Here is a 27,546-nt window from a genome sequence, read left to right on the forward strand (position 1 = left end):
TGGCATAACACATGTTTATTAAGACAACTTTAATTTAAAAAAATAAGCTCCACAGCCTCTGGTCAATCCGGTAAACACTAGCCCAAGTGATAATTTCACAGTCTGCTGGCATGTGGTGGCTCCTTCAAGGGCAGCAAAGGCTCTGTAGAAGGAGACATGATTTCATACTGCCTCCCCTTTTCTCAGAAGTCATTACTGGAAGGAGGACACTGAGGCACAGAGGTAAAGGCAGTGGTATGAGGTCTGACTACAAGAAGACACAAAGCACCTGGGCCTGGAAATCGCAGACACCCCTCATGAAATGCCACCCAAGGTTCACTCTGTACTGAAGCCACTGTCTTCTTCACCATTAAAACTCCAGGAAGTAATGGCAAAGGAGCCAGGCTGGGACTTGGTGCAAGTGACTGAGACCAATGCCAAGCAAAGGGACTTCCCTGGTCTCAGGCTTTCCACGCATTAACCACGCTGCGTCCTCTCACTGTCAAGCCCAGCCCTCTTGGCGGAACACCAGCTGCACAGCCTCATTCACGTCATTCACGATATAGGAGGCCTCCAGGAGCTCTGGTCTGAAGCTGAAGTCCCGGTGCCCGTGGAATGGGGACTCCATTCCTCCCAGGAAGGGCTCTGCAGACCCCAGGTTCTGGGGGTGGTACACACCAGTGCACACCAGGATGGAGGCGCAGCTCTGGGTTGCTGAAAGCCGCTGCTTCTGCAGGCTACCAGCCTGTTGCTCTTCTGCTTCACCATGCTTTGCCCTTTTCAGGTACTGGTGAAACAGGTTGGCACCATAGACATCAGACATAGGGTTATCACTGTCAGGGGCAACAACAAACGGGAAAAGAAAGAGAAGGAAATCAATCCAGTGTTGCGAGACAAATGGCAAAGATCACTCTGGGATAGAAGCATGACTCAGCTGGAGGGAAAGGAGGCTGGCGGGGAGGAGGGGGAGCTTGGTGGGGATGAAGAGATGCGGTGGGCTTACCCTATAGCATAGAGCTTCCTGATGGGGCTGCCCCAGCCCCGCCTTTCTGCCTGCTGCCTGATCAGGTCCTCTGCGTACTGGTACGTGAGGATGCTGGGCTTGCCCATCAGGCCCTCGTATCTCAGCTCCTTGCCTGTCACTTTCCGGTAGATGGCTTCCAAGCAAAGCAGAAAGGTGCCATGGCCAAACCTGCCCGAGAAAAGAGCTCAGCCATAAGTCATCCTCCAACCGTCCACACGCACCTCAGCCTGTGCTCCTGGGCCCGGGAACAGTTAAGAACGAACGTTAGTGAGTGCTCTTCTACGACGGGGACGGCACGTCACAGTTAACGCCCGGAGAAGCCCTGCAGGATAAATAATATTGTCTCACTTTACACATGAGGAAACTGAGGCATTCCAAGATTAGGCAAATTTCCCAGGATTGTAAAACTCTCCCAAACTTCCATAAATGCTGGGCTGCCATCCTTCTCATCTTTGGCAGTTTCAATTCGTTGTGTCAACAGTCAGGGAGCATATTGCCACTAGGTAAAGAGGACATTTGCTGGGCTGGAGAGATGGCTTAGTGGTTCAGGCACTTGCCTATGAAGCCAAAAGACCCATGTTCAATTCCTCAGGACCAATGTTAGCCAGATGCACAAGGAGGAGCATCAGTCTGGAGTTTGTTTGCAGCAGCTGAAGGCGCTGGCACGCCCATTCTCTCTCTTTTGATCTGCCTCTTTCTCTCTCAAACCAATATAATAAAAATAAAGTTTTTTTTTAAGAGGACATTTGCTGCCTCTCTTGCAGCTAAGTGTAGTCATGTGACCAAGCTACATGCCTAAGCTACACCACTCAACAAACAAATGCAGAATGCAGGACTAAATTTTAACCAAGTGTCTTTAAAATTAGTAAGAACACACTTTTCTCTGAACTCATTAGGACCCAGATCTAAAGTGGCCCCTGAGCTCAAGAAGGCTTGGTCCCCAGTTGACAGTGAGGGAACCTTTGGAAGGCGAGGTCTGCTGGAGGAGGCAGTCACTGGGGGCTTGCCCTTTCCTGTCTCTATCTCTGCTTCCAGCTTCCAGGAGGTGAGCAGCTTCCTTTGCCATGTTCCCACCGTGACGTTCTCCCACACCACCAGCCAAAGCGGCATGACGGGCCGACTATGGACTGAAGGTGTGAGTCAAAATAAGTCTTTCTTCCTTTCTGAGGTCTTCTGTTCAGTGATACAAGCTGATTAATAGCTGTCCTCTACTACTGAGGGAGGTAAGCATGGAACAGAATAGCTTAGCCATCTGAGACAATGTTTGGCTTGAATAGTAAACACATCCCCCTAAACAGGCACTTGTAACCTACCGCGAACCTGGGATACCTACTGGCATGAGCACCGAGCTGCACATACACCCTCTTCCCCTCAGCAACCATTATCTGTGATCGGTGCCTGTCCAAATACATTCTGAGATAGATCCAGGATCAGAACAGCAGGAAGCCATCCAGCCTGATAAGCGTAATAAGGCAAACTGTGTCCTATCAGTGAAATTTTAGGAAAAAATGTCTACTTACCATCATATGCTTATATATAACTGGGTGCACATTTGATTAAAATCAGACCCACCATAAGAAGGAATATGTGCACTACAGAAATTATATAACCCAAACCTCTCAGTCAAACCAGAGCACTAACCCTAACTACACCCCTCACCAAAGTGGTCCATCATCTCCTAAAAATCCTATAAAGGGGGGGCTGGAGGAATGGCTTAGAGATTAAGGTGTTTGCCTACAAAGTGAAAGGATCCTGGTTCAATTCCCTAGGACCCACATTAGCCAGATGCACAAGGGGGCGCACACATCTGGAGTTCGTATGCAGTGGCTAGAGGCCCTGGGGTGCCCATTTTCTCTCTTTCTGTCTCTCCCTCATTCTCTGTTAAATAAATTAATTAAAAAAAAAACAAAACATAAAGGGGCTGGAGAGATGTGCTCAGAAGTTAAGACCTGCAGAAACTAGCAACCCAAGTTTGATTGTCCAGTACCCATGTAAAGCAAGGTACACAAAAGTGGCACATGCAGGCTAGAGAGATGCCTTAGCAGTTAAGGCACTTGCCTGCAAAGCCAAAGGACCCAAGTTCAATTCCCCAGGACCCACGTAAGCCAGATGCACAAGGTGGCGCATGCGTCTATTGTTCATTTGCAGTGGTTGAAGGCCCTAGCACGCCCATTCTCTCTCTCAAATAAATAAATAAAAATATTAAAAATAAAAAAGGGTCAATGAAGAGATTGCTTAGTGATTAAGGCACTTGCCTGCAAAGCCAAAGGACCTGGGTTCAATTCCCCAGTACCCATGTAAGCCAGGTGCCCAAGGGGGCGCATGCATCTGGAGTTCATTTGCAGAGGCTAGAGGCTCTGGTACACCCATTCTCTCTCTGTCTATCTCAATTTCTCTCTGCTTGCAAATAAATAAATAAATAAGAAAAACCAAATAAATAAATAAAAATTTTAAAAGGGGCTACAGAGATGGCTTAGCAGGTAAGGCACTTGCCTGTGAAGCCTAACAATCTAGGTTTAACTCCCCAGAGCCCACATAAGCCAGATGCACAAGGTGGCACATGTGTCTGGAATTCATTTGCAGTGGCTAGAGACCCTGGCGTGCCCATTCTCTGCTTGCCTCTTTTTCTCTCTCTCAAATAAATAATAAGACTAAAATTATTTTTTTAAAAAGCCAGGGGTGAGAGCCAAGTGTGGTAGCACACACCTTTAATCCCAGCACTCAGGAGGCAGGGGTAGCAGGATCATCGTGAGTTCAAGGCCACCCTGAGACTACATAGTGAATTCTAGGTCAGCCTGAGCTAGAGTAAGACCCTGCCTTGAAAAACAAAAACAAAACAAAACAAAACAAAAAAAAAGCATGTGCCACCACACCCGCCTCACTTTAAAAAAAAAATTATGAATATTGAGTTTATTTAGGGAGAAATTATAATTTGTCAGATTGACTTAGGGGAATTAATATCTAGGGAAAGGCCAGAGCAGTTACACATATCTGGAAGACCAGACATAGAAGCCACTTCAATTAGTAGACCAGAGAGGATTAAGAATTAGTGAAGGAGGGCTAGAGAGATGGCTTAGCGGTTAAAACACTTGCCTACAAAGCAGGCTAGAGGCCCTGGCATGCCCACTATCTCTCTGTCTGTCTCTCTTCTAACTCTCTCTCTCTCTTCTTCCAAATAAGTAAATAAAAATTTTTTAAATAATAAACAAATTATACTTATTTTTAAAAAGGTAGAGTTTCAAAGGGGAAAATGGGGATAGGGAGAGTGTTACCATAGGATTTTTTTTTATAATCATCAAAGTTGTTAATAAAAATTTGAAAAGAAAAAAAAAAAGGATTAGCGAAGGAAGCTGGGCATGTTAATGCATGCCTTTAATCCCAGCACTTAATGGGCACTGGTAGGAGGATTACCATGAGTTCAAGGCCAGCCTGAGACTACATAGTGAATTCTAGGTCAGCTGGGGCGAGGGTGAGACCCTACCTCGAGAAACCACAAAAACAGAACAAGAATTCTGGGTGTGGTGGAGGCAAAGGGATTCAGAGAGGTAGGGATTGAGGAGAGGAAAAGGGAGGGTCATAGTAGGGATACAATGATCATGGTACACTGTTTATATGTATGGGAGTTGTTAATAAGTTAAAAAAATCTATTTCTACCCAGTGCCAGGGTGCGCTGCCTCTTCTTGTTGGCCAAGAAGGACCCTGAGGTCTCAAAACAATACAGATTCTTGCCACTGCTGCAGTTTGTCCATCAGAACCGCATAGATAGTAAGACCCTACTGCGGGAGACACCACATGACACCACACAGGTTATAGGACAGAGAACTCAAGCTGGAAGCTTCCTCCCAGATGGCTAGCTGCAATAGTGGTTGAAGGAGCTACGCAGGCTACTGAGGGAGAAATGTCATCAACAGTCTTACACAGCTGTGTATCCTGAGTGCTACATGTACCACCAATCTGTCAGGCAGACAGGATGTACCCAACGGTGCAACAGTTTCTTTTCTTTTCCTTTCTTTTCTTTTTCAAGGTAGGGTTTCACTCTGGCCCAGGCTGACCTGGAATTCACTATGTAGTCTCAGGGTGGCCTTGAACTCACAGTGATCCTCCTACCCCTGCCTCCTGGGATTAAAGGCGTGCACCACCACGCCTGGCTCCACAGGTGCAACAGTGACAAGACTGTTCCATAGGAGGGAATTCATGCCTAGTAGTATGAATCTAGTCAAAAGCTCGTGGCTGAGGAGGTCATAGGTCCTCATAGGGAAACTACTGCTGTTGTTTTGCTAGATGGACATGCTGTGCTTGTCAAATTGCCTTCTACATATCCATGATTATGCTCATAGGTTAGTGCTGATCTCAGCTTTGGTCAGAGAAGCTTCTTTTTTTTTTTTTTAATTTTTTATTTATTTATTTGAGAGTGACAGACACAGAGAGAAAGACAGAGGGAGAGAGAGAGAATGGGCGCGCCAGGGCTTCCAGCCTCTGCAAACGAACTCCAGACGCGGGCGCCCCCTTGTGCATCTGGCTAACGTGGGACCTGGGGAACCGAGCCTCGAACCGGGGTCCTTAGGCTTCACAGGCAAGCGCTTAACCGCTAAGCCATCTCTCCAGCCCCAGAGAAGCTTCTTTTGACAGTGGACGGTGGGTGGTTACTACAGAGACTGGTCAAGGTGCTGAGAATAAGTGACTGTTGACTGTTGGATATGCAGCTCTATACTCCTCCAAGGCTTGGGGCAGACTGCAAAAAGAATGCAGGAAGACAGCCAAAGGAAGGGGTGGAGTGTTGTCTCACTGACTCACAGTAGCTGTGATGATGTACACAAGACAAAACTGGGCCTCTGTCATGGAAGGGTGAAGGGGATCATGGTGCCTCATCCCTCCCTACGGCAGTTAATTACTGAGGAGGGAAAGATGATTTTGGGTAGTGTAGCCATTGGTAAGTTGCCCGTGTTTGAAAACAGCACCTCACCCATGTACCTGCATGCAACCCTAGTAAGACTCACTGAGTCACGAGAAGGGGAGAGAGTGGGACGACTAATTTGGAAGACAAAGGAGTGGCAGGGGGATAAGCTAGGGTAACGGAGGGTGAATAACATCGATATTCTATGAGGGCTGGGGAGATGGCTCAGTAGTTAAAGGCACTTGCACCACAAACCCCACAAACAGTTTTGATACCTCAGCACCCACATAAAGCCAGTTGAAAGTGACACACTTATCTGTAACTCCTAAGGCAATGTCAGGCTGAGTCAGGAGAATCTCAGATTGTACAGGACCACCTAGTCTGGTCTTCTCAGCAGCAAACAAGAAACCCTGCCTCACCTCACTAAATAAAAAAATAGATAAACACAAGGTGAGAGGATGAGAGGATTAGCACACTGAGGTCATCCCCATAACTCCACAGGTATACTGCAGCACATGCGCGCCCACACTGGCACATGTCAGCCCACATACATATGCACAAAACAAATAAAAATATATGTCGTGCCGGGAGTGGTGGTGCACGCCTTTAACCCCAGCACTCAGGGAGGTAGAGGTAGAAGGATTGCTGGGAGTTCAAAGTCACCCTGAGACTACATAGTGAATTCCAGGTCTGCCTGGGCTAGAGTGAGACCCTATCTCAAAAAATAATAAAACAAAAAAATGTGTGTTTGTGTGTATTTTTTTGATATATTTTAATTTTTTTTTTTTTTTTTTTAGTGCTAAGGACCGAACCCAGGGCCTCAACCACTCATCCACTGAGCTAAATCCCCAACCCATGTATATATATATATATATATGTATATATATATATATATATATATATTTATTTATTTATTTATTTTTATTTATTCATTATTATTATTTTGGCTTTTTTGAGGTTGAGTCTCATTCTAGCCCAGGCTGACCTGGAATTCACTCTGTAGTCTCAGGTTGGCCTCGAACTCACAGCGATCCTCCTACCTCTGCCTCCCACGTGCTGGGATTAAAGGCATACACCGCCACGACTGGCTTTAATTTTTTTTTATATTTTATTTATTTATTTGAGAGAAAGAGAGGAAGAGGCAGAACTCATGGTGATCCTCCTACCTCTGCCTCCCGAGTGCTGGATTACAGGTGTCTGCCACCACACTTGGCAATAAGTATATAATTTATATATTTACTTATTTGAGAGGGAGAAAGAGAGGAGAAAAGAAGCAGAGAGAGAGAGAATGGGTACACCAGGGTCTCTAGCCACTGCAAACAAACTCCAGATGCATGTGCCACCTTGTGCATCTTGTTTTATGTGGTATTAGGGAAGGAATTTGCATCCTTTGGCTTTATAGGCAAGCACCTTAACCACGAAGCCATCTCTCTAGCCCAAATATATATATTATTTATTTATTTGAGAGAGATACAGAATAGTCAGGTATAGAGACAGCGAGAGAATGGGTGCACCAGGGCCCCTGCAAATGAATTCTAGATGTGTGTGACCCCTTGTGCATCTGACTCATGTGGGTCCTGGACAGTCGAACCTGGTTCCTTTGGCTAGCAAACAAACTCCAGATGCATGTGCTACCTTATGCATCTTGTTTTATGCGGGTATTAGGGAAGTGAACTTGGATCATTTGGCTTTGCAGGCAAGCACCCTATCCGGTAAGCCATCTCTCAAGCCCCTCAAATGTATTTTTTAAAAAAGAAATATAAACCAGACGGGATGTCACATGCCTTTAATCCCAGCACTCAGGTGACAGAGGTAGGAGGATCGCCTGAGTTCAAGGTCACCCTGAGAGTACATAGTGAATTCCAGGTCAGCCTGGGCTAGAGCAAGATCTTGCCTCGAAAAAGAAAGAAATACAGCTGGGTATGGTGACGCAGGCCTTTAATCTGGAGACAGAGGTGGGAAGATTACTGTGAGTTCAGGTCAGCCTAAGACTATAGTGAGACCCTACCTTGAAAAATTAAAAAAGATAACAAAAAGAGAAATATACTTTAAATGTGACAGGAACTAGGGAGGCTGGGGCGGGGGGATCATGAGTTGCAAGTCAACCTAGGCTGTACAGTGAGACCCTATCCCATAGAAAGTGGGTGAGGAAGGCAGGGAAAAGAGTGACAGGGAAACTGTCTGAGACCGTTTGGTCCCATCCACTCTGCTGCTCACTCAGCCACTGGGAGTCCACGGCAGGGTGTGAAGACCCAAGGCCCTCACCTTGAAGATCAGGGCAGCCAAAGAGCACAGAGCTGCTACCAGCCTTGATACTCCCCCCTCAGCCTCCCAAGTGCTGGGATTAAAGGCAAGAACCACCACTCACATCTGAAGTGATTGTTTGTTTGTTTGTTTTGTTTTTGTGAATCTCATTCTAGCCCAGGCTGACCTGAAGTTTACTGTGTAGTCTCAGGATGGCCTTGAACTCATTATGCTCCTCCTACCTCTGCCTCCCAAGTGCTGGGATTAAAGTTTCTTTCTTATTATTATTTACTTATTTATTTGCAAGCAAAGAGACAGAATGGGCACGCCAGGATGTCTGGCTTTGCGTTGGTTCTGTCGTCAGGCTCCACGGCAAACGCCTTAATTGCTGAGCCATCTCTCCAGCCCTGCGCTACTTTTCTAGCCTACATGGGCAACTTGGAAACTGAACCCCAGATGTCAGTCCTGTAAGCAAGTGCCTTTAGCCTCTGAGTCATCTTCCCAGCCCCTGAAGTGATTTTTTTTTTTTTTTTCAAGGTCTTACTCTAGGGCAGGCTGACCTGGAATTCACTATGTAGTCTCAGGGTGGCCTCAAACTCACAGCAATCCTCCTACCTCTGGCCCCCAAATGCTGGGGATTAAATGCATGAGCCACCACTGAAGTGATTTCTAAAAGCCCTCCCAGAGGCCAAGTGACGCTACCGTCTACAGGGCCCAGCTAGAACCGAGCTACCAGGGCGAAAGCAGGAGCTCCATGTCCTCACCTGGGCATCTTGGCTTCAGCCATCCAAAGGAGATCCATGTTACAGGCCAGGACAGGGAGGTGGGGATAGGGGGCTGTTGCCAGTCCTGTCCCAGGGTTCCCATTGCTGAGAAGGACATCCATGATCAACTGTAGGCTTGTCTCCCAGCGGACTGGCTCCCCAAGGAGCAGTACCCCTTAAAAACCAAAGGCATGGGAGTGAGAGTCCTGGATACCGAGCAGGTCACTTGTGGGTGGAAGGTCCTCAAGGAGGAGAGAAGAGAGACCCGATGGCATTACCCACCCTAAGATTTTCTCTATGATGCACACATCTAGGCAAGGGTGAGGGTCCCTGAGCCAGCCTTGACTAAGCCATGTACCAGTTTAGCCTGGGTGAACAAGCCCAGGGCTCAGTGACACCACCAGATATGGGCGTCTCCTGAGCCTATCTCCCTGGCTCCTCAGAGAGCACCATCTCAGGCAGCTTCTCTTGGCCTCTCCTCTATTTTGGAAAGTCAATCCACCAACAGCAATGCTGCCCCCAGAACACACACCTGTGTTACACCTATAAAGACAGTGTGTAGCCAGGTGTGGTGATGCACACCTTCAATCCCAGCACTCAGAAGGCAGAGGTAGGAGGATCGCCATGAGTTCAAGGCCACCCTGAGAATACACAGTGAACTCCAGGTCAGTCTACAAAAACAAACAAACAAACAAAAAAAACCCCACAGGTCTGGAGAGATGGCTTAGCGGTTAAGGCACATGCCTGCAAAGCCTAAGGACCCAGGTTCAATTCTACAGGTCCCACATAAGCCAGATGCACATGGTGGTGCATGCATCAAGAGTTCGTTTGCAGTGGCTAGAGGCCCTGGCACACCCATTCTCACTCTCTCTCTTTCCCTAACCCCTCTCTCTGTTTCTAATAAATAAATAAATAAATAAATCTTAAAAAAATAATCTGTATCATAGCTGGGGCATTCTTTGTATGTTGTTTACAGCAATAATTTTATTTCTCAGATAATTATTACATATTGAAATACATTCTAATCTTAGTAGAGCCTTTTCCTTTCACTTCCTTCCCTACAGTTTGGGCATTATGCTACACTACTACTTTTGTTGGTTTGTTTTTTTTTTTGAGGTAGGGTCTCACTCTAGCCCAGGCTGATCTGGAATGCACTCTGTAGTCTCAGGCTGGCCTTGAACTCATGGTGATCCTCCTACCTCTGCCTCCCAAGTGCTGGGATGAAAGGTGTGTGCCAACACGCCCGGTTTAGTTTTGGTTTGGAGACCAGGTCTCACTGTCTCATAATCCAGAATAGTCTCAAACTTGAGATCCTACTGCCTTGGCCTTGCAAGAGCTGGGATCACAGATGTATGCTACCACACCTGTTTGCTGATCACTTTTCGACCTATATGCATGGGAAAGTTGTTTTACTTATGAACTTTAGGATGGTAAAGAGATGATACAGTACCTTTGTCATACAAGGGGACATCTAAGAGACACTGACCTACACTGCTTTTCTACTCCACTTACAGTCTTCCACCTGACAAAGTGGAGGCCATGGGAAACATGTCTCAGAAGTACTGAGTAGACAGCCAGGGCACGAACTAAGAAGTCCTAATGTGTAATGCCCCCCTCACCTTTCTCACAGGCAAACAGTTACACTGGAACAACCTGAGGGCATGAAAGGAGAGGGTGGGGGGGGGAAAAAGGCCTCCACACCATCCAGGCATGGGGACCACTTTTACCTTCAATTGCAGGGAAGTCATTCCTCGGGAGGTGCTGCCAAAAGACAAAGAAGAGGCCCATCAATGGCAGTCGCTCTCCTCCAGAAAAGAGCAGCAGGAAAAGAAAGACAAGTTACACAGGTCAAAGACCATTGCGGGCACAGCACGAGCCAACGGGATGGGAGAGACTCCAGCAGAAGACGCCCAAAGAAAGGGGAAAATAATGCCCAGTTGGTCCCAACAGAAGCTGCTAAGAAGTCAGCCAGAAAGAGAGGTGGTCAGCTATAGAAGCAAGATCCTGGGCTTCAAGATTATCAGGCAGCTAAGAGAAAGTAAGCCGGGCATGGTGGCGCATACCTTTAATCCCAGCACTTGGGAGGCAGAGGTATAAGGATCACTGTGAGTTCGAGGCCAGCCTGACACTCCATAGTGAAATCCAGGTCAGCCTGAGCTACAGTGAGACCCTACCTTGAAAAATAAAATAAATAAAAAAAAATAAAATAAAAAGAGAAAATAGTCTGTGACCAGAAAGAAGGCTTCAGGACAAGACAGAGCACTTATTTTATGGCAGCTCTGGAGGCAGGAGCCTTCACTTTACTACTGGCATCCATTCTTCCCTGGTCTGTTGTAGTCTTGACTCTACCACCAAAGGACCATATGGCCTGGGGTGACTCACTCTGTGAAGGGAATGGAAGCTCGATGCTATTGTGGAATCTGTCTGCACTTTACATTCTGGTTCTCCACACAATAAAAGAGGCTCGGGCTGGAGAAATGGCCTAGCAGTTAAGGCGCTTGCCTGCAAATCCAAAGGACCTCGGTTCAACTCCCCAGGACCCACATAAGCCAGATACACTAGAGGGGAGCACGTGTCTAGAGTTCATTTGCAGTGGATGGAGGCCCTGGTGTGCTCATTTTCTCTCTGCCCCATAGTGAATTCCAGGTCGGCCTGAGCTAGAGTGAGATTTTACCTCAAAAAACCAAAATAATTAATAATAATAATAAAATAAATAAATAAATGATCCAGGCATGGTTGCACACACCATTAATCCTACTGACACTACATTGTGAATTCCAGGTCAGTCTGGGCTAGATCAAGACCCTACCTTGAAAAAAAATAAGAAAAAAAAAATATATATATATATAAATATAATTTTAAAAAAGATAAAAGTAATCCCCAGCTAACTGCATACAAAGCAGAAAGGCACAGGCTTGGGGCCATTCTTATCTAGCCAGGGAACAAGCCTCTGCCAGACACACCTTTCCAAGAAGACGTCTCTGTAGAAGCATGGACCAGATGAAATGCTGCTCTTAGCAGGAGGGTGGCAATGAAGGGGGAGAGGAGAAAGCTAGCTTTTTAACTTTCACTGTTTTTATTTGTTATAAGATAGCACTGGCACATCAGGACCTCCAGCCCCTGTGACTGAACTCCAGATGTGCGGTCCACCTTGTGTGCATGTGCCACCTTGCATGCCTGCAGCTTATTGGGAGAGTCAAACATGGGTCCTTAGGCTTTACAGGCAAGCACCTTAACCTCTAAGTGATCACACCCCCTCTGCTGCCTACAGACTGGCACAGTACCTACACAGATGGCCCTGATGGGCTGGCTCTGGGATCTGCCCTCCAAACCTACCAACCAATAAGGTTTTCCCCTTGCCTATGGGGCTCCTATCTTCTTCCTGTCACTAACTCCACCCAGCTCCACTGTTTATCTGGCTCTGCCTCTCCTCTTGGAGCCACAGGGGCACACATGAGTCACTTTACCCTGGCCCAGCCTGGCTGGGGAGGGGCAAGGAACATAAAACTGTTTCTTTGCCTCTGCTTTATAGCTTAGGGTAACTTCTCACTTTAATTACATGTATAATTTTCCTCTAGTCTCTGATCTACCATGTGGATGCTTTCTTCAAACTCTAGGCCTGCTACTTCTGTAGTTTCCTTAAACTTGGGGTAACCATGAGCTCTCTTCCCTACTCATTTCTCCTCTGATCTCTTGGTCACTGCTTTGGTATCCACTCTCTTATTTCTTCCTTGAACCTCATGTTTTATACCTTTTCCCCACCTCCCCCCATCCCCAAGGTAGAGTCTCACTCTAGCCTAGGCTGACCTGGAACTCACTATGTAAACTCAGGGTGGCCTCGAACTCACGGCGATCCTCCTACCTCTGCCTCCTAAGTGCTGGGTTGTTAAAGGCATGCACCACCAGGCTTGGCTGGTTTATCCTTTTAACCTATCTAAAAACATATGGCAGATGCTATCCAGGTTCCTCCTAAGTCTCCCTACACAAGCTCCTAGATTCTACTTTCTATGTGACTGTAGCTCTGCTCCAGTTTCTCCAAAAAACATCCTCAATTTTATGAACTGTGAGATATTTCCACATGAGAGGGTGTTTCCTACTTCCATGTTTATGAATCTGTTCTAGCTTTCCTTCCAAGATCCCAAGATCCCTTAAACTCTACAATTTGTGATTTCTCCCTAAATAAACTTAATAATTTATCCTTCTTGAGTCTGTCTTTATTAATTCTTTATTAAAGGTAGGACAGAATCCAAAACTTGGAGTTCATACACTGGGGGACCCTTCCTGATCCCCCAAATCCTGCATCAGCAAGATCCACAAGTGGAACAACACAGGGAGCCCCACAGACTGAAGGTATGTCGTGGAGGGTGAAGTGACCCACCCTGCCTTGATTACCATGATCTTTGGTCGTCGCTGCAGGTCCACCATGTCCAGCACTGGGAAGGCTATCCGCAGCTCATCTACCGTCACCACTTTCTGGAAGCCTAGTCTGGAGCTAGATAAAGGAAGAAAACTAGACAGATAATGCATGGTAATGTGTCAATGCAGGGAACGGATCACCAGGCAGACGTGATAAATCTAGGACACAAGTAATGCCAAACAGCCACTCAGTTCCAGGTACCAGGTCCTATGTCAGATGGACCTAAGGAACAGATGCAAACAAATCTGTCCTCAAGGACCTTTACCATGCTCAGGCCCACGTGGTATGTATAGAGGCTCTTCAGTGTCTGGGAGGTGGGTAGTCACTGCTGTGTAGCTATTTCCTCAGAATTCAACACTTCCTCCTGGAGGGAGGAGGAAGGCTCACAAAATTCAGGAAGTAAGGCAGTTGTGGTTGTACACACCTTTGGTCCCAGTATTGGGGGTGGGGGAACAGAGGTAGTAGGATCTAGAGTTCAAGGTCATCTAGGGGCTATAGAGTGAGTTCCTGGCCAATTTGGGCAATAGTGAAACCTTGCCTTGGAAAAGACAAGATAAACAAACAAAAAACTAGGAAGTGGGACTGGAGAGATGGCTTAGAGGTTAAGAGCTTGCCTGTGAAGCCTAAGTACCCCGGTTCGAGGCTCAATTCCCCAGGACCCATGTAGCCCAGATGCACAAGGTGGTATGTGCATCTGGAGTTCGTTTGCAGTGGCTGAAGGCCCTGATGTGTCCATTCTCTTTCTCTCTGTCTCAAATAAATAAATAAAAAATAAAACTAGGAAGTGGGCTGGAGAGATGGCTTAGTGGTTAAGGCCCATGTTTGACTCTCCAAATCCCACTTAAGCCAGATGCACAAAGGTGAAGGAGAAGGTTGCACATGCCCACTAGGTGCACAAGCGTTTGGTGTTTGCAGTGGCTGAGGCCCTGGTGTGCCAATTCTCTCTCTAAAATTAAAATTTTAAATTTAAAAAAAAGCAAGTAGAAACTCACTTAGTCTTAGGAAGCTCCTGAAAGCCTCTCCCCAGGGCGACATAACTGGATGACAACTGCGGGTACGAGGGGGCTTTCCCACGGCGGAGCTGCTTGGAAGCAGGGATCCGGCCTTCAGCACATTCAGGCTGGGTAGGCTTTTCCATGACTGAGCTGCCTGAGTCACCTATGTTTCTGTAAATAACCCCGACAAACTTACTGGTTCACTAAGCTAGATTTGGGCGGAATTGTTTCTGTGGTCTGTCATGAAGGGAAGAGATGATTGTTCAAGTCTCTCCAGGAAATGTCACACAGTAGTCATAGAGCAATAAGAGAGACCTGAAATCTTGACAGTTGAACCAAATTCAGCAAGGAAAAGGAGGCCACATAAGAAGACCAAGCTGGCTCTTAGCCTTCTCTCTGCTAAGACCTGCCTGTGCCTTTTTATACCTGATTCCAACCTGCAACTTAAGTGGACATGGTTTCAGATGGCCCTCAAAATCAGTTTCCTCCCAATGATTACTCTATCAGATCCTCCCGGCAGCAAGGAAGCTTGCATTGGTTTCCTACTGCCCTGAGTTCACTGTCAGCTTTCCTACCCCCAGCGCACTCTTCCTGTGCTCTATTGCCTCCCCCACACTGCCTGGGAAGCCTTAGCCACCTCTAGGGGTTCCACCAAACCTTCTAGGAAGTCACAGGCCACTCCCACCCCAGAGATAGTTTCTTCTCAAAACTTTAACACCTAGAACCTATCTCAGTCTTTGTAGCCTTGATATATATGCTATACTTTCTTGTTCTTTGCGACAGTTGGGGATCCAAACAAAACCTCACGTATCTACACAAGCACTCTACCACAGAGCTACACTCCCAGCCACTTATAAGCTACATTAAAAAAAACAAAAACATTTTTTGAAGCTGGGCATAGTGGTACACGCTTTTAATCTACTCTGGAGGCAGAAGTAGGAGAACTGCCATGAGTTCAAGGCCACCCTGAGATTACATAGAGAATTCTAGGTCAGCGTGGGCCTGGGCTAGAGTGAGACCCTACCTCGGTGGCCTCAAACTCACAGTAATCCTACTAACTTGGCCTCCTAAGTGTTGGGATTAAAGGTCTGCACCACCATATCCAGCAAGAAATGTTTTTTAAACCCTAAGCCTCTGCATTTGTTTATTTGAGAAAGAGAATGAACACACCAGGCACTCTTGCTTCTGCAAATGAACTAACTCCATAATCATGCACCATCTTCTTTGCATCTAGCTTTACATGGATAATGGGAAATTGAACGCAGGTTGCCAGGCTTTGCAAGCAAGCGCCTTTAACCACTGAGCCACTTCCCCAGCTTTCACGTGCTATCTTAAATATCCCATGACTAATCAGGAGTTTTATTCTTGCCTTCTCAAGTATGAACCTTTTGACTGAGTCATAATTACAGTGCTTGGTTCTCCACTTGCCTTAGAACATACAGCCCAGTATGGTGCCCAGGAAGTACCCAGCACAAATGAACAAACTGTGTGAGAATAGGGCCACATTATCTGAGTGCATGTGCCCAAAAGGAGGACTTCACTGTTCATTGAGGGTTGGAGCTATGCTTTCAAACCTAGACACAGGATCCTCTGAGGAACTGTTAAGCAGATGACTGACTCTCATCCTAGACACATTGGACCAAGACCCTGCAGGAATCCACACTCTGCAAAAGCCTGGGATACAGAGAACAGGGGTTTGCAGTGTAGATCCAAGGATGCCAGGACTGTGAAATGGTTGCCACAGAGAGCTAGTGACTGGTGACAGAGTGTTTGCCCTAGCTGTGACCAACCCTAATGAAGGGGCAGAATTGGAATCTAGAGACTTTCATCACTTGTTATGATGTTGAACTTGGAACTGCAGATGTTTGACATATACCTGATGGTTTTCAGGAACCATCAGGCATAAAAGCCTGATCACACACAGGAGTTGTCCTTGCTCCCCAAGAGCCCACCCACATCCCCTGGATCCCTGCATCCTGAGCCCAAGGCCCTCACTCTGGTCCCCATGCAGCCCAGAGAGGGAGGCCCCAGTTCTGCCCACCTCCTCTCCATCCAGATCATCATAAAAAGGATACGCTCGGGCATTCTCCACCACAGGTCCCTGCCCAGATACCAGCATCCGCTTGCTGTGGTACTGCACGAAGAGTTTCATGGGGCTGTGAGATAGAATGACCTGGTCTGGATCCACCTAAAGAGACAAAGGAGAACACATTTAGGGGACACAATGATGGGGAGATAAGCAGCAGTTTTCACCAGAGAAGGAAAAAGAAAAATTCCCAGAAAACAAAAAGGTGAAAGTTTTCCCCAATATTCCATACTTTCTAAAATTTACCCAAGGGCTAGGCATGAAAAGGCACTTGTTTAGAAAGCCTGCTAGCCCAGATTGGATCCCCCAGTACCCAGGTAACTGCAGATCCACAAAGTGTGCACGTGTCTGGAGTTCATTGACAGCAGCAAGAGGCAGTGGCACGCCCATTCTCTCTCTCTTCCCATTACCACCACTCTCAAACAAACCTTATTCCATCAGGAATGAGAAGAAGATGCCTATGGCTAGAATGTAGCTGGGATAGAGTGGTTTGCCTAGTATGCTTAAGACCCTGTGCTCAATCTCTAATACCACAAAAAAAGAAAAGAGCCACCTGTCTAATCTGCTGAATCTCTTCATGTAAAAGAAGAGAAATGTCAGCAGATGTAGGATCTGACCACACATCAATCCTGATGGGTTCACCTCAGAGAATACTTGGATTTCTTTCTTGCTTTTTGTTGCTGTTATTGTTAAGTTTTATTTATTTGCAGGCAGAGGAAGAGAATGGGCACACCAGGGCCTTCTGCCGATGTAAACCAACTCCAGACACATGCAATGCTTTGTGCATCTTGCTTTACATGGATGCCCAGGAATCAAACCCCAGGCCATCAGACTTTGCAAACAAGTGTCATTAACCTCTAAACCATCTCTCCAGCTCATGAATTTTTTTTAATTGTTATCATTTAAACAATCTCTTAGAAACTATATGCTTTGCATGATATTCAGTCACTGTCATAGAAATCCGCTTTAGGCCTTAACTTTTTTGTTTTCAGTTGTACTTAAAAACTTAGCTTCTGAAGCCAGCCATTGTGGTGCATGCCTTTAATCCCAGCACTCGGGAAGCAGTGATAGGAGGATCACCATGAGACTGAGGCCACCCTGAGACTAGAGAGTGAATTCTAGGTCAGCCTGGGCTGGAGTGAGACCCTACCTCGAAAAAAAACAAACCAAATGAAAAAAAAAGAAAAAACCAGCTTCTGGACCTGAAGGAAGACTGCTGAAAGAATATTCTGCTTTTCAAGATTTAGATTTATTTCCCTGGTCTGGAGAGATGGTGCAGCAGTTAAGGTGCTTGAGCACAAAGCCTACGGATCCAGGTTTGACTCCCCAGCACCCCTGTAAGCCAGATGCACATGGTGGTGCATGCACCTGGCAGAGGTAGGAGGATCACCATGAGTTTGAGGCCACCCTGAGACTACATAGTGAATTCCAGGTCAGCCTGAGCTAGAGTGAGACCCTACCTCGAAAAACAAACAAACAAACAAACAAAAAAAAAAAAAGAATGTAAGAGCCACAGGAACATGCTCCTTCAAAACACAAAATGGCCTGGATATCCATGACCTCATAGTGCCTGACACTACCTACACAAGACCATCATAAGAGGAGGAAAAGATCATGACAACAAAATAGAGACTGATCGAAAGGGGGAGGGGTATGATGGAGAGTGGAGTTTCAAAGAGGTATGTGGGGGGTGGGAGGGAATTACCATGGAATATTGTTTACAATTATGGAAGATGTCAATAAAAAACATTTTTAAGGGATTAAAGGCATGCGCCACCACGCCTGGCTGTCTTTTTCTTCAAATCCTATTAGCTTCTAGGCAACCAAGCACATCTTGCTGTTTCTTCTTAATCACCATAAAGCCAGAGAGATGCAATGTACACACGGATCACCATCCTAGGCACCATCACAGGTTCTGGCCGGCAGGAGTCCTGAGGGGTGGTAGAGCCTGGACTGTTTCTTTAATCAGTATTAAGTGACCTTCCTTATCTTTCCTCACTACTGTTGATTTGAAGTTTACACTGTCAGATATTAGGATAGTGACACCTGCTTGTTTTCTAGGCCCATTTGCTTGAAACAATTTTCCAACCTTTCACCCTAAGACGGTGTTTGTCTTTTATGGAAAGGTGGGTTTCTTGGAGGCAACAAACAAAAGGAACCTGCTTTTTAAGCCAGTCTGCAAACTTGTGTCTTTTCGTTTGGGGCACTGAGGCTGTTGATGTTAAGAATTCCTATTAAAAGGTGTGTATTTATTCTTGCCATTCTCATTGTTTTATAGTTCTTCTGGCTTTCCCTTTGCTCTCTTGTATTAACTAGTATTTGAGTATGGTTTGTTGTTTCCTCTTTCCTTATGTGTGTGCTTTTCTTTCTCTTCAGCATGGAGGATCTTGTCAAGTATCTTCTGTAGAGCTGGTTTTTGTCTTCAAATATTCCTTTAGCCTGCTTTTGTTGCATAACGTTCTTATTTCTCTGTCTATTTGAATGGATAGCTTTGCAGGATAAAGTAACCCTGGTTGACAGTTGTTACCTCACAGAACTTGAAATACATCACTCCAAGCCTTCCTGGCTTTTAAAGTTTGTGTTGAGTAATCTGCTGATGCTGATGGGCTTGCCTCTGTATGCAACTTGATTTTTCTAACTACTTTCAATATATTTTCTTTGGCTTGTGTGTTTTATAGTTTAATTATAATATGACGATGAGAGGTTCTTTCCTGATTTTGTTGTTTGGAGTTCTATAGGCTTCCTGAATTTGTACTGGCATCAGTTTCCCTACTTGGGGAAGTTTTTTTCTATGATTTTCTTGAAAATACCTGTTACGTCTTTAGAGTGAAATTCTTCTCCTTCTACTATGCCCTGAATTCTTAATTTTGATCCCTTCATAGCATCCCAGATGTCTTGAAGTTCTCATTTATACCTTCCTATTAGTTTTCTTTTTCTGTGTTGACCTGTATTAGATCGGCCACCTGGTCTTCTAGTTTAGATAGTCTGTCCTCTCCATCCATTCTACTGGTGAGACTTTCTAGAGAGTTTTCTATTTGACTTACTCTGTTTTTCATTTCTAATATTTCTGATTGATATTTTTTTCATTTCTTCTGTTTCCTTATTTATATCTTGTAATGACCTCCTGATTTCATTAAGTTGGTTTCCTGTGCTTTCCTTCAGGAGTCGGTTTTGTTTGATTCCTTTGAGTATAGATAGAATCACTTTTTTTGAGATCTTTGTCAGGCATTTCATCTAAAACAGTCTCACTTGGGGGCATTTCTGATGGATTTATAGTTTTCAGTGGGATTGTATTGTCTTGATTTTTTGTGTTTCTTCTATTATAATGCTGAGGTTTTTGCACCTTGAGTTAATTTGATACTTGGGTATTTTAATTATCTGCTGTGTTCTCGGCTGTGTCAATCCGACTTTATATATCTTCAGGGTAGGAGTTTAAGGTGCCAAGTGTAGCTCTTATACTCCAAGAAAATATCAGAAGTGACCCTAGGTGTTGAGTTTGCCTGCTGTCCAAGCATTCTAGTAGAGTGGGTGGAGCTACTTACTGACAAATTCTGAAATTCAACTGAGCAATATATACACAAACCAATACAGAGTATTTATGCAAGATTGGGGATTAAAACAAACAGGTAATCTCATAAAGCCAAAATCCCTAAGGGTGTATATTGCCCCACACCCTTAATCCTGTCAACCTGGAAGTTGAGATTTCTGGTCTGAAATGGCTTCCAGGTCAGGGAGTCATACCCTGCTCCCAGTAATGACAGAGGAAAAAGACAAAGGCTCTATGAATTAGGGAACACTGAAGTCAACAGTTGTCAACAGCAAAACTAGCTTACTTGAGAATGGTAAAGCCAACCAAGAATATGTAACCCATAACCTGGCCTAGCATGAAGAGAGATTAGCACTTCCAGTGCAGGCCTATGTACCTGCCTTTGTGTAAGTGGGCCCTGTTACCTTTTGGGATGGTTTCCAATCTCACCAGTGCTGAGTGCCCACCTTGATCCCTCTCTGTTGCACTATGGATCTAGTGTTCTGATTGGCTGTGCTGGATGCCCTGTAGCCTGGGGTGAATGAGTTTTCTGGCAGGTGGAGGATGGGAGGCTGCGCAGGGTGCCGGAGCTGTGCTGGAGCTGCTCAGCTGGTCCCAGTTGTGCTCTCCTCCCGCAGCTGCTCAGCTGCTCCCAGTTGTGCTCTCCTCCCGCAGCTGCTCAGCTGCTCCCAGTTGTGCTCTCCTCCCGCAGCTGCTCAGCTGGTCCCAGTTGTGCTCTCCTCCCGCAGCTGCTCAGCTGGTCCCAGTTGTGCTCTCCTCCCGCAGCTGCTCAGCTGCTCCCAGTTGTGCTCTCCTCCCGCAGCTGCTCAGCTGCTCCCAGTTGTGCTCTCCTCCCGCAGCTGCTCAGCTGGTCCCTGCCGTCTTCCCCTTCACGTTTCTTGACATTGTGGCGGCTGACGTGAGTGGAAAACCCCTTCACCTGCCTGCTGCTCCTGCAGCTCTGTGCCGGCTGGGTGCGTGAGCACACAAACCGAGGCCACTGGCCCCTCAAGGAAATTCTGGAAATTTCCTCCTTTCTGGAAGATCTTAGTCACTCCTGCTTCTCTGATGTGGTTGATGATAACTTATACGCCTTCACTTTTTAGTAGAAGAGTGTCTTTGGCTGTTTTTCTGTTTATTTCTCTCCCAAGACTGCTTTTGTGTGGCTGCTGTACTGCCTTCTTACCCAGAAGTCCAAACCCACATTCTTAGGCTTTGCAGGAAAGTGCTTTCACCGCTGAGCAATCTCTCTCTAGCCCAGTCTGACTTTTCTTTTTCTGAGACAAGCCCAACAGACTGGCCTTTTATTTATTTATTTTTAAAGTTTTTGTTTTTATTTATTTAAGGCAGAGAGCGGGAGAAACACAGAGAGAGAATGAATGGGCACACCAGTGCCTCTAGCCACCCAGTGCATCTGGCCTATGTGGGACCTGGAAAATTGAACCTGGGTCTTCAGGCTTCACAGGCAAGCGCCTTAACCACTATGCCATCTTTCCAGCCTCATGGCCTTTTTATTTATTTATTTTTGTTTTTTTGAGGTAGGGTCTCACCGTAGCCCAGGCTGACCTGGAATTCACTATGTAGTCTCAGGGTGGCCTTGAACTCATGGCAATCCTCCAACCTTTGCCTCCCAAGTGCTGAGATTAAAGGCATGTGCCACCACACCTGGCAGCCTTTTATTTTTTATAAGGCAGAGAAGACAGAGAGAGAATTGGCACATGAGGGCCTCCAGCCACTGTGACCAAACTCCAGATATGTGTGCCACCTTGTGCACATGTGCAACGTTACACATGCCTCACCTTATACATCTGGATTATGTGGGGTCTAGAGAGTCGAACATGGGTCCTTGGGCTTTGCAGGCAAGCACCTTAAGTGCTAGCCATCTCTCCAGCCCCCAGCCTGACCTTGTTTTGGTTTCTCAAGGTAGGATTTCACTCCTAGCACAGGTTCATCCTGACACTTAAAAAAAATATTTTGTTTACTTATTTGAGAGACAGAAAAGAAGAGGCGGATGGAGAAAGAGAACGGGTGCACCAAGGCCTCCAGCCACTGCACACAAACTCCACCTTGTGCATCTAGTTTGTGTGAATACTAGAGAATCAAACCCGGGTCCTTAGGCATCAAAAGCAAGCACCTTCACCACTAAGCCACTCCTCCAGCCCCTTAACCTGACTTCTTTTTTCTGTTTTGTTTTTTTGCTGTAGGGTTTCACTTTAGCCCAGGCTGACCTGGAATTTACTATGTAATCTCAGGGTAGCTTCAAACTCATGGCAATACTCCTACCTCTGCCTCCTGAGTGCTGGGATTAAGTGTGTGCCACCACACCTAGCTAGAAAAAGAAAATTTTGAGGCTTTTACTGCACAGTCCCATCCTTAATTGTGAAATGTTAAACATGTGATTCCTGCTTTCAGGGGCTATAATTTTAGTAGAGTCAACCTTGATACCTGGAAGAAAAGAAATAGATAGATACAAAGACAGTAAGCTAAAACTGCTGTACTGAAGCTGCAGCTCAGGTGGTAGACTGCCCAGCTGTACAAGGCACCAAGTTCAATGCCCTGCAATTTATAAACCATACACGGTGGTTACACCTTATAATCCCAGCAGTCAGGAGGAAGGGCAAGAGGATCAGAAGTCTCATGTTATCCTCAACCACATAACAGCTTAAGACCACACTGGGATACATGAAACCCTATCTCAAAGACAAAACAAAACGACAACTGCTAAATTTAAGGACAATCCTAGATCAGTCAACCTCTTTCCCTCCCTCCCTCCCTCCCTCCCTCCCTCCCTCCCTCCCTCTCTCTCTCTGTGAGACAGTAACCCACATAGCCCAAGCTGGCCTCAAGTTTACCATGCAGCCTATAAATGCTAGAATTATAGGCATGCACACCATCAAACTCAGTTTATGCAGGGCTGAGGATTGAACTAAGGGCTGGGGCTAGAGATGGCTTAGCAGTTAAAAGGAGTTGGCTTGAACTACAAAGGCTTTGTGCATGCTAGGCAATCATTCTACCAACTGAGCTACGTCCTCAGTCGCAAGGGCAGACTTGTGTGCTGTGTATGTGCACGGATGCATGCAAAGACCTTCCTGATGAGGCTGTCCCAAAGAGATGGAAAGCCAGGTGTGTAGGCGCACGCCTCTAATCACAGCACTCGGTGAGTTCGAGGCCACCTTCAGACTATAAAGTGAATTTCAGGTCAGCCTGGGCTAGAGTGAAACCCTACCTCAAAAAAGACCACACACACACACACACACACACACACACGCAACCAAAGTGCTGGAAAATTTCCACTGACCCAACTGTTCCACCCCAACCTAGGGAAAGAGATGTAGAGCTTCTGAAATGGGGGTTCTACTAGGAACCAATCCTCGTGTTGCTGTGCCTCTGGTGGTCTCTTACCTTACACCCCAGCAGGGCAGACAGCTCCTGGGCTTTGTCATGTTGTAAGATATTCCCAGCGTTTGTGACAAAAACCACAGGCACTCGCAGCTGCCCATGTGAGTCCATCAGCCTGTGGAATGCTTCCAGGGCAGCTGGGATCACTTTGTGGCCTCGTACGAGTACTCCATCGATGTCCAACAGGAATCCAAAGGTGGGTGCGCTCTGCTCAGAGGGAAAGAGAAAAAAAAATGGCACCATCAGAATCAAGGAACAGAAGCAGGGCTGGAGAACTGGCTAAGAGGTTAAGGCAGCTTGCCTGCAAAGCCTAATAACCTGGCTTCAATCTCTAGTACCCACGTAAGGCCAGATGCACAAAGTGGCACAGGTGGAATTCATTTGCAATGGCTAGAGGACCTGGCATACACTTTCTCTGCATCTGGCTTACATGGGTCCTGAGAAATCTAACTGCGAACCTTTGGCTTTGCAGGCAAATGCCTTAAATGCTAAGCCATCCCTCCAGCCCTGCTTTTTTTTTTTTTTTTTTTTCATTTTTCAAGGTAGAGTTTCACTCTAGTCCAGGCTGACCTGGAATTCACTCTGTAGTCTCAGGGTAGCCTTGAACTCAAGGCAATCCTCCTACCTCTGGGTGCTGGGGTTAAAGGCGTGCACCACCACACCCATCCTGCCTTTTTTTTTTTTTTAAATGCAAGAGTGTGAGAGAGAATTGGCATCCCAGGGCATCCAGACACTGCAATCGCACTCCAGACGCATGCGTGCCCTGGTGCACACGTGCAACCTTTTGCGATTGTGTCACTGTCTTTGGCTTACATGGGACGTGGAGAGTCGAACATGAGTCCTTAGGCTTCGCAGGCAAGTGCCTTAACCACTAAGATATCTCTCCAGCTCACTCTCTCACTTTCAAATAAATTTTTCAAAAGTAAAATGTTTTTTAAAAAAGAAAGAAAAGCCGGGTATGGTGGTGCATGCTTTTAATCCCAGCACCCAGGTGATGGAGGTAGGAGGATTGCCATGAGTTGGAGGTTACCCTGAAACTACAGAGTGAATTCCAGGTCAGCATGGGCTAGAGTGAGACCCTACCTTGAAAACCCAAACACAGCAAAGAAAAAGAAGCAAATGAAAAGAACTCACAGAGAGGTTCATCTTCAGTTCACCTAGAGAGAGCCCTTGAGAAACAAACTAAAAAATTTAAAAAAAGGAAAAAAAAAAAGACATGGGATTTCCTTCTTCCTTTATCTTGTTCTTAAATTTTATTCAATTATTTGAGTGCTGAGAGAAAGTCTCAAAAAAAAAAAATCATAATTAAGCTGGGTGTGTTGGCGCACTTGGGAGGCAGAGGTAGGAGGATCACCATGAGTTTGAGGCCACCCTGAGACTGCATAGTGAATTCTAGGTCAGCGTGAGCTAGAGTGAGACCCTACCTTGAAAAACAAAACAAAAAAAGCATAATTAGGGGCTGGATAGATGGTTCAGTGGTTAAGGTACTTGCTTGCAAAGCCTAACAACCCAAGTTCAATTCCCCAGTATCCACATAAAGCCAGATGCACAAAGTAGCACATGCATCTGGAGTTCATTTGCAATGGCTAAATGCCACTCTACTTAAAAATAAATAAATGGGCTGGGCACTTTAATCCTTTGATCCCAGTACTTGGGAGGCAGAGGTAGGAGGATAGGAGGATCACTGTGAGTTCGAGGTCACCCTGAGACTACATAGTTAATTCCAGGTCAGCCTGGGCCAGAGTAAAACCCTACCTCTAAAAACCAAACATAATAAATAAATAAATAAATAAATGGGGGCTGGAGGGATGGCTTAGCAGTTAAGGCATTTGCCTGCAAAGCCAAAGGACCCATGTTAGCCAGAAGCACAAGGGGGCACATGCATCTGGAGTTCATTTGCAGTGGGTGGAGGCCCTGGCGTGCTCATTCTCTTTCCACCCCCGTTTCTCTGTCAAATAAATAAATTAAATTACATTTTCAAAAAGGTATGAGGGCTGGAGAGATGGCTTAGCAGTTAAGCGCTTTCCTGTGAAGCCTAAGGACCCTGGTTTGAGGCTCGATTCCCCAGGACCCACGTTAGCCAGATGCACAAGGGGGCACACGCATCTGGAGTTCGTTAGTAGTGGCTGGAGGCCCTGGTGCCCCCATTCTCTTTCTCTCTCTCTCTCTCTCTCTCTCTGTCACACTCAAGTAAATAAATAAAAGATGATCAAAAAAAAAAATTTAAAAAAGTATGAAAGCCAGGTGTGGTGGCACACACCTTTAAAACAAATAATAAAATAGAGGCTGGAGAGATGGCTTAGCAGATAAGGTGTTTGCCTGTGAGGCATAAGGACCCAGGTTCAATTCCCCAGTACCTACATAAGCCAGATGCACAAGGGGGCACATGCATCTGGAGTTTGTTTGCAGTAGCTGAAGGCCATAGTGTGCCCATTCTCTCACTCTTTCTCCCTCGCTCTCTCAAATAAATAAATAAAATATATTTTAAAAATAAAATAAATAAATAAATGGGGCGAAGCATTAATTAAGGACTGGAGTGATGGCTCAGAGGTTAAGTGTGCTTCCTGCACAAGCCTGAGATCACCTGAGTTTGAATCTCCAGAACCCATGTTAAGCAGCTGGGCGGGTCTATACACACCTGTAACCCCACTCCTATAGAGGAGGCACTCAGGAATTGCAGGAGCTTATGAAAAAACGTCAGGGATCAGTACGAGACTCAAATAAGAATGGATGGAAGAGCAATGGAGTACGGGCCACCACAGGGGTGCAGTTAAGAGCACTGCAAGGGTTCTTTGAATGAGTGTGTGGCCATGCAGTACTGACTCAGGTAGGCTCTCACTCTAGCCCAGGCTGACCTGGAATTCACTATGTAGTCTCAGAGTGGCCTCGAACTCACGGCGATCCTCCTACCTCAGGCACCCAAATGCTGGGATTAAAGGCGTGCGCTGCCTCGCCTGGCTTTGTGTATAGTTTAATTCGTTAATATCACTTCAACCCTGAGATCTGCTCCAAGTTAGCTTGGCTAGGGTGAGACTTTGCCTAAGAAACAAACAAAAAAAAAAAAAAAACAGGGAAAAAGAAAATAAAAAACACTGCTTTGGGCTGGTGAGATGGCTTAGTGGTTAAGGCGCTTGCCTGCAAAGCCAAAGGACCCAGGTTCGATTCCCCAGGACCCACGTAAGCCAGATGTACAAGATGGAACATGCATCTGGAGTTCCGCTTGCAGTGGCTTGAGGTCCTGGTGCGCCCACTTTCTTTCTTCTATTTCTCTCTCTGCTTACAAATAAATAAAATGTAAAAGAAAAAAAAAACCTGTAAGGGGGCTGGAGAGATGGTTTACTGGTTAAGGATTTGCTTTTAAAGCCAAAGGACCAAGGTTCAATTCTCCAGGATCCACAGAGTTCATCTGCAGTGGGTGAAAACCCTGGGTAGGCCACCCTCATTCTCTCTTAAATAAATACAATGAAATATTAAAAAAAAAAAAACTGTAAGAGGCTGGAGGGTTCTTTGAAAAGTGGCACACATATGCTTCAGTGTGTCACAAAAGTAAAGCTTTTAAAACAATAAAATTTTCAACACTTTTACTTTAAAAAAAAAATTGCACGGACTGGAAAGATGACTCAGTTTAAAAGCACTTGCTTGCAAAGTTTGCCCGGGTTCAATTCCCCATGTAAAGCCAGGTGCACAGAGTGGCGCACCGTCTGGGGTTCATTTGCAGAAGGTCCCTGAGGTGCCCATAATCGCTCTGTCAAGGAAAAAAAAAAGTATATATTTTTCAATTGAAAGCTCATGCGCCTTAACAGCTGCAATCTTAACCATGCAGTGTTAAGTCTTCCAGGTCACGCTCTCAACAGTGCGGAGACTTGCTTTCTTAGCTTTAGGAGTCACAGCCAGCTGCTCAGAAGTGGTAGGAACGGGTTAAGGTGCTGGGAACCTTCCCGAGGCGCAGGAAAGCGCCGAGCGCCCCAAGCGGCGGACGGACGGACCGACGGACGGGCGGGCGGGCCGGGGTCTTGCTCGCTGCGGCCGAGGCGCGCCGCACCGGAACACGGGAGCGGGATGCCGACACCCTCCCGGCCCCTGCCCCCTCACCTCAGCGCGCGCCACGGCGTAGCCCCTCCGGAGCCACCGACCCGAGAGCCCCGCAGCCCCGCGCGCCACACGCCCGCACAGCCCGCCCGCAGCGCAGAGCGCCGCCACACAGCCCAGCGAAGCCAT

At 46.2% G+C, this 27,546-nt stretch overlaps 1 protein-coding gene across 1 annotated transcript; it reads right to left on the reverse strand.

Moving 5' to 3' along the window:
• On the reverse strand, window positions 1-27,546 carry Hdhd5 (haloacid dehalogenase like hydrolase domain containing 5). Its single transcript, XM_045137104.1, has 8 exons — window positions 27,421-27,546; window positions 23,332-23,535; window positions 16,393-16,505; window positions 13,298-13,391; window positions 10,633-10,666; window positions 8,906-9,080; window positions 983-1,171; window positions 1-812 (listed from the first exon to the last, which is right to left on the reverse strand). The coding sequence occupies exons 1-8, from the start codon at window positions 27,544-27,546 to the stop codon at window positions 482-484; spliced, it is 1,266 nt and encodes a 421-aa protein (XP_044993039.1). The 3' UTR covers window positions 1-481.

This window comes from Jaculus jaculus, chromosome 18 (assembly GCF_020740685.1).
Source record: "Jaculus jaculus isolate mJacJac1 chromosome 18, mJacJac1.mat.Y.cur, whole genome shotgun sequence".
Taxonomy (NCBI): domain Eukaryota; kingdom Metazoa; phylum Chordata; class Mammalia; order Rodentia; family Dipodidae; genus Jaculus; species Jaculus jaculus.

Bases quoted from the DNA above. Each gene is read 5' to 3' on its own strand.
- Hdhd5 (XM_045137104.1), bottom strand. From the start codon at position 27,546: ATGGCTTCGCTGGGCTGTGTGGCGGCGCTCTGCGCTGCGGGCGGGCTG. The intron at 23,536-27,420 runs GTGAGGGGGCAG...CCCTCTGAGCAG, and splicing joins ACGCCGTGGCGCGCGCTGAG to AGCGCACCCACCTTTGGATT. The intron at 10,667-13,297 runs GTAATCAAGGCA...GTCTTTTGGCAG, and splicing joins AGCGACGACCAAAGATCATG to CACCTCCCGAGGAATGACTT.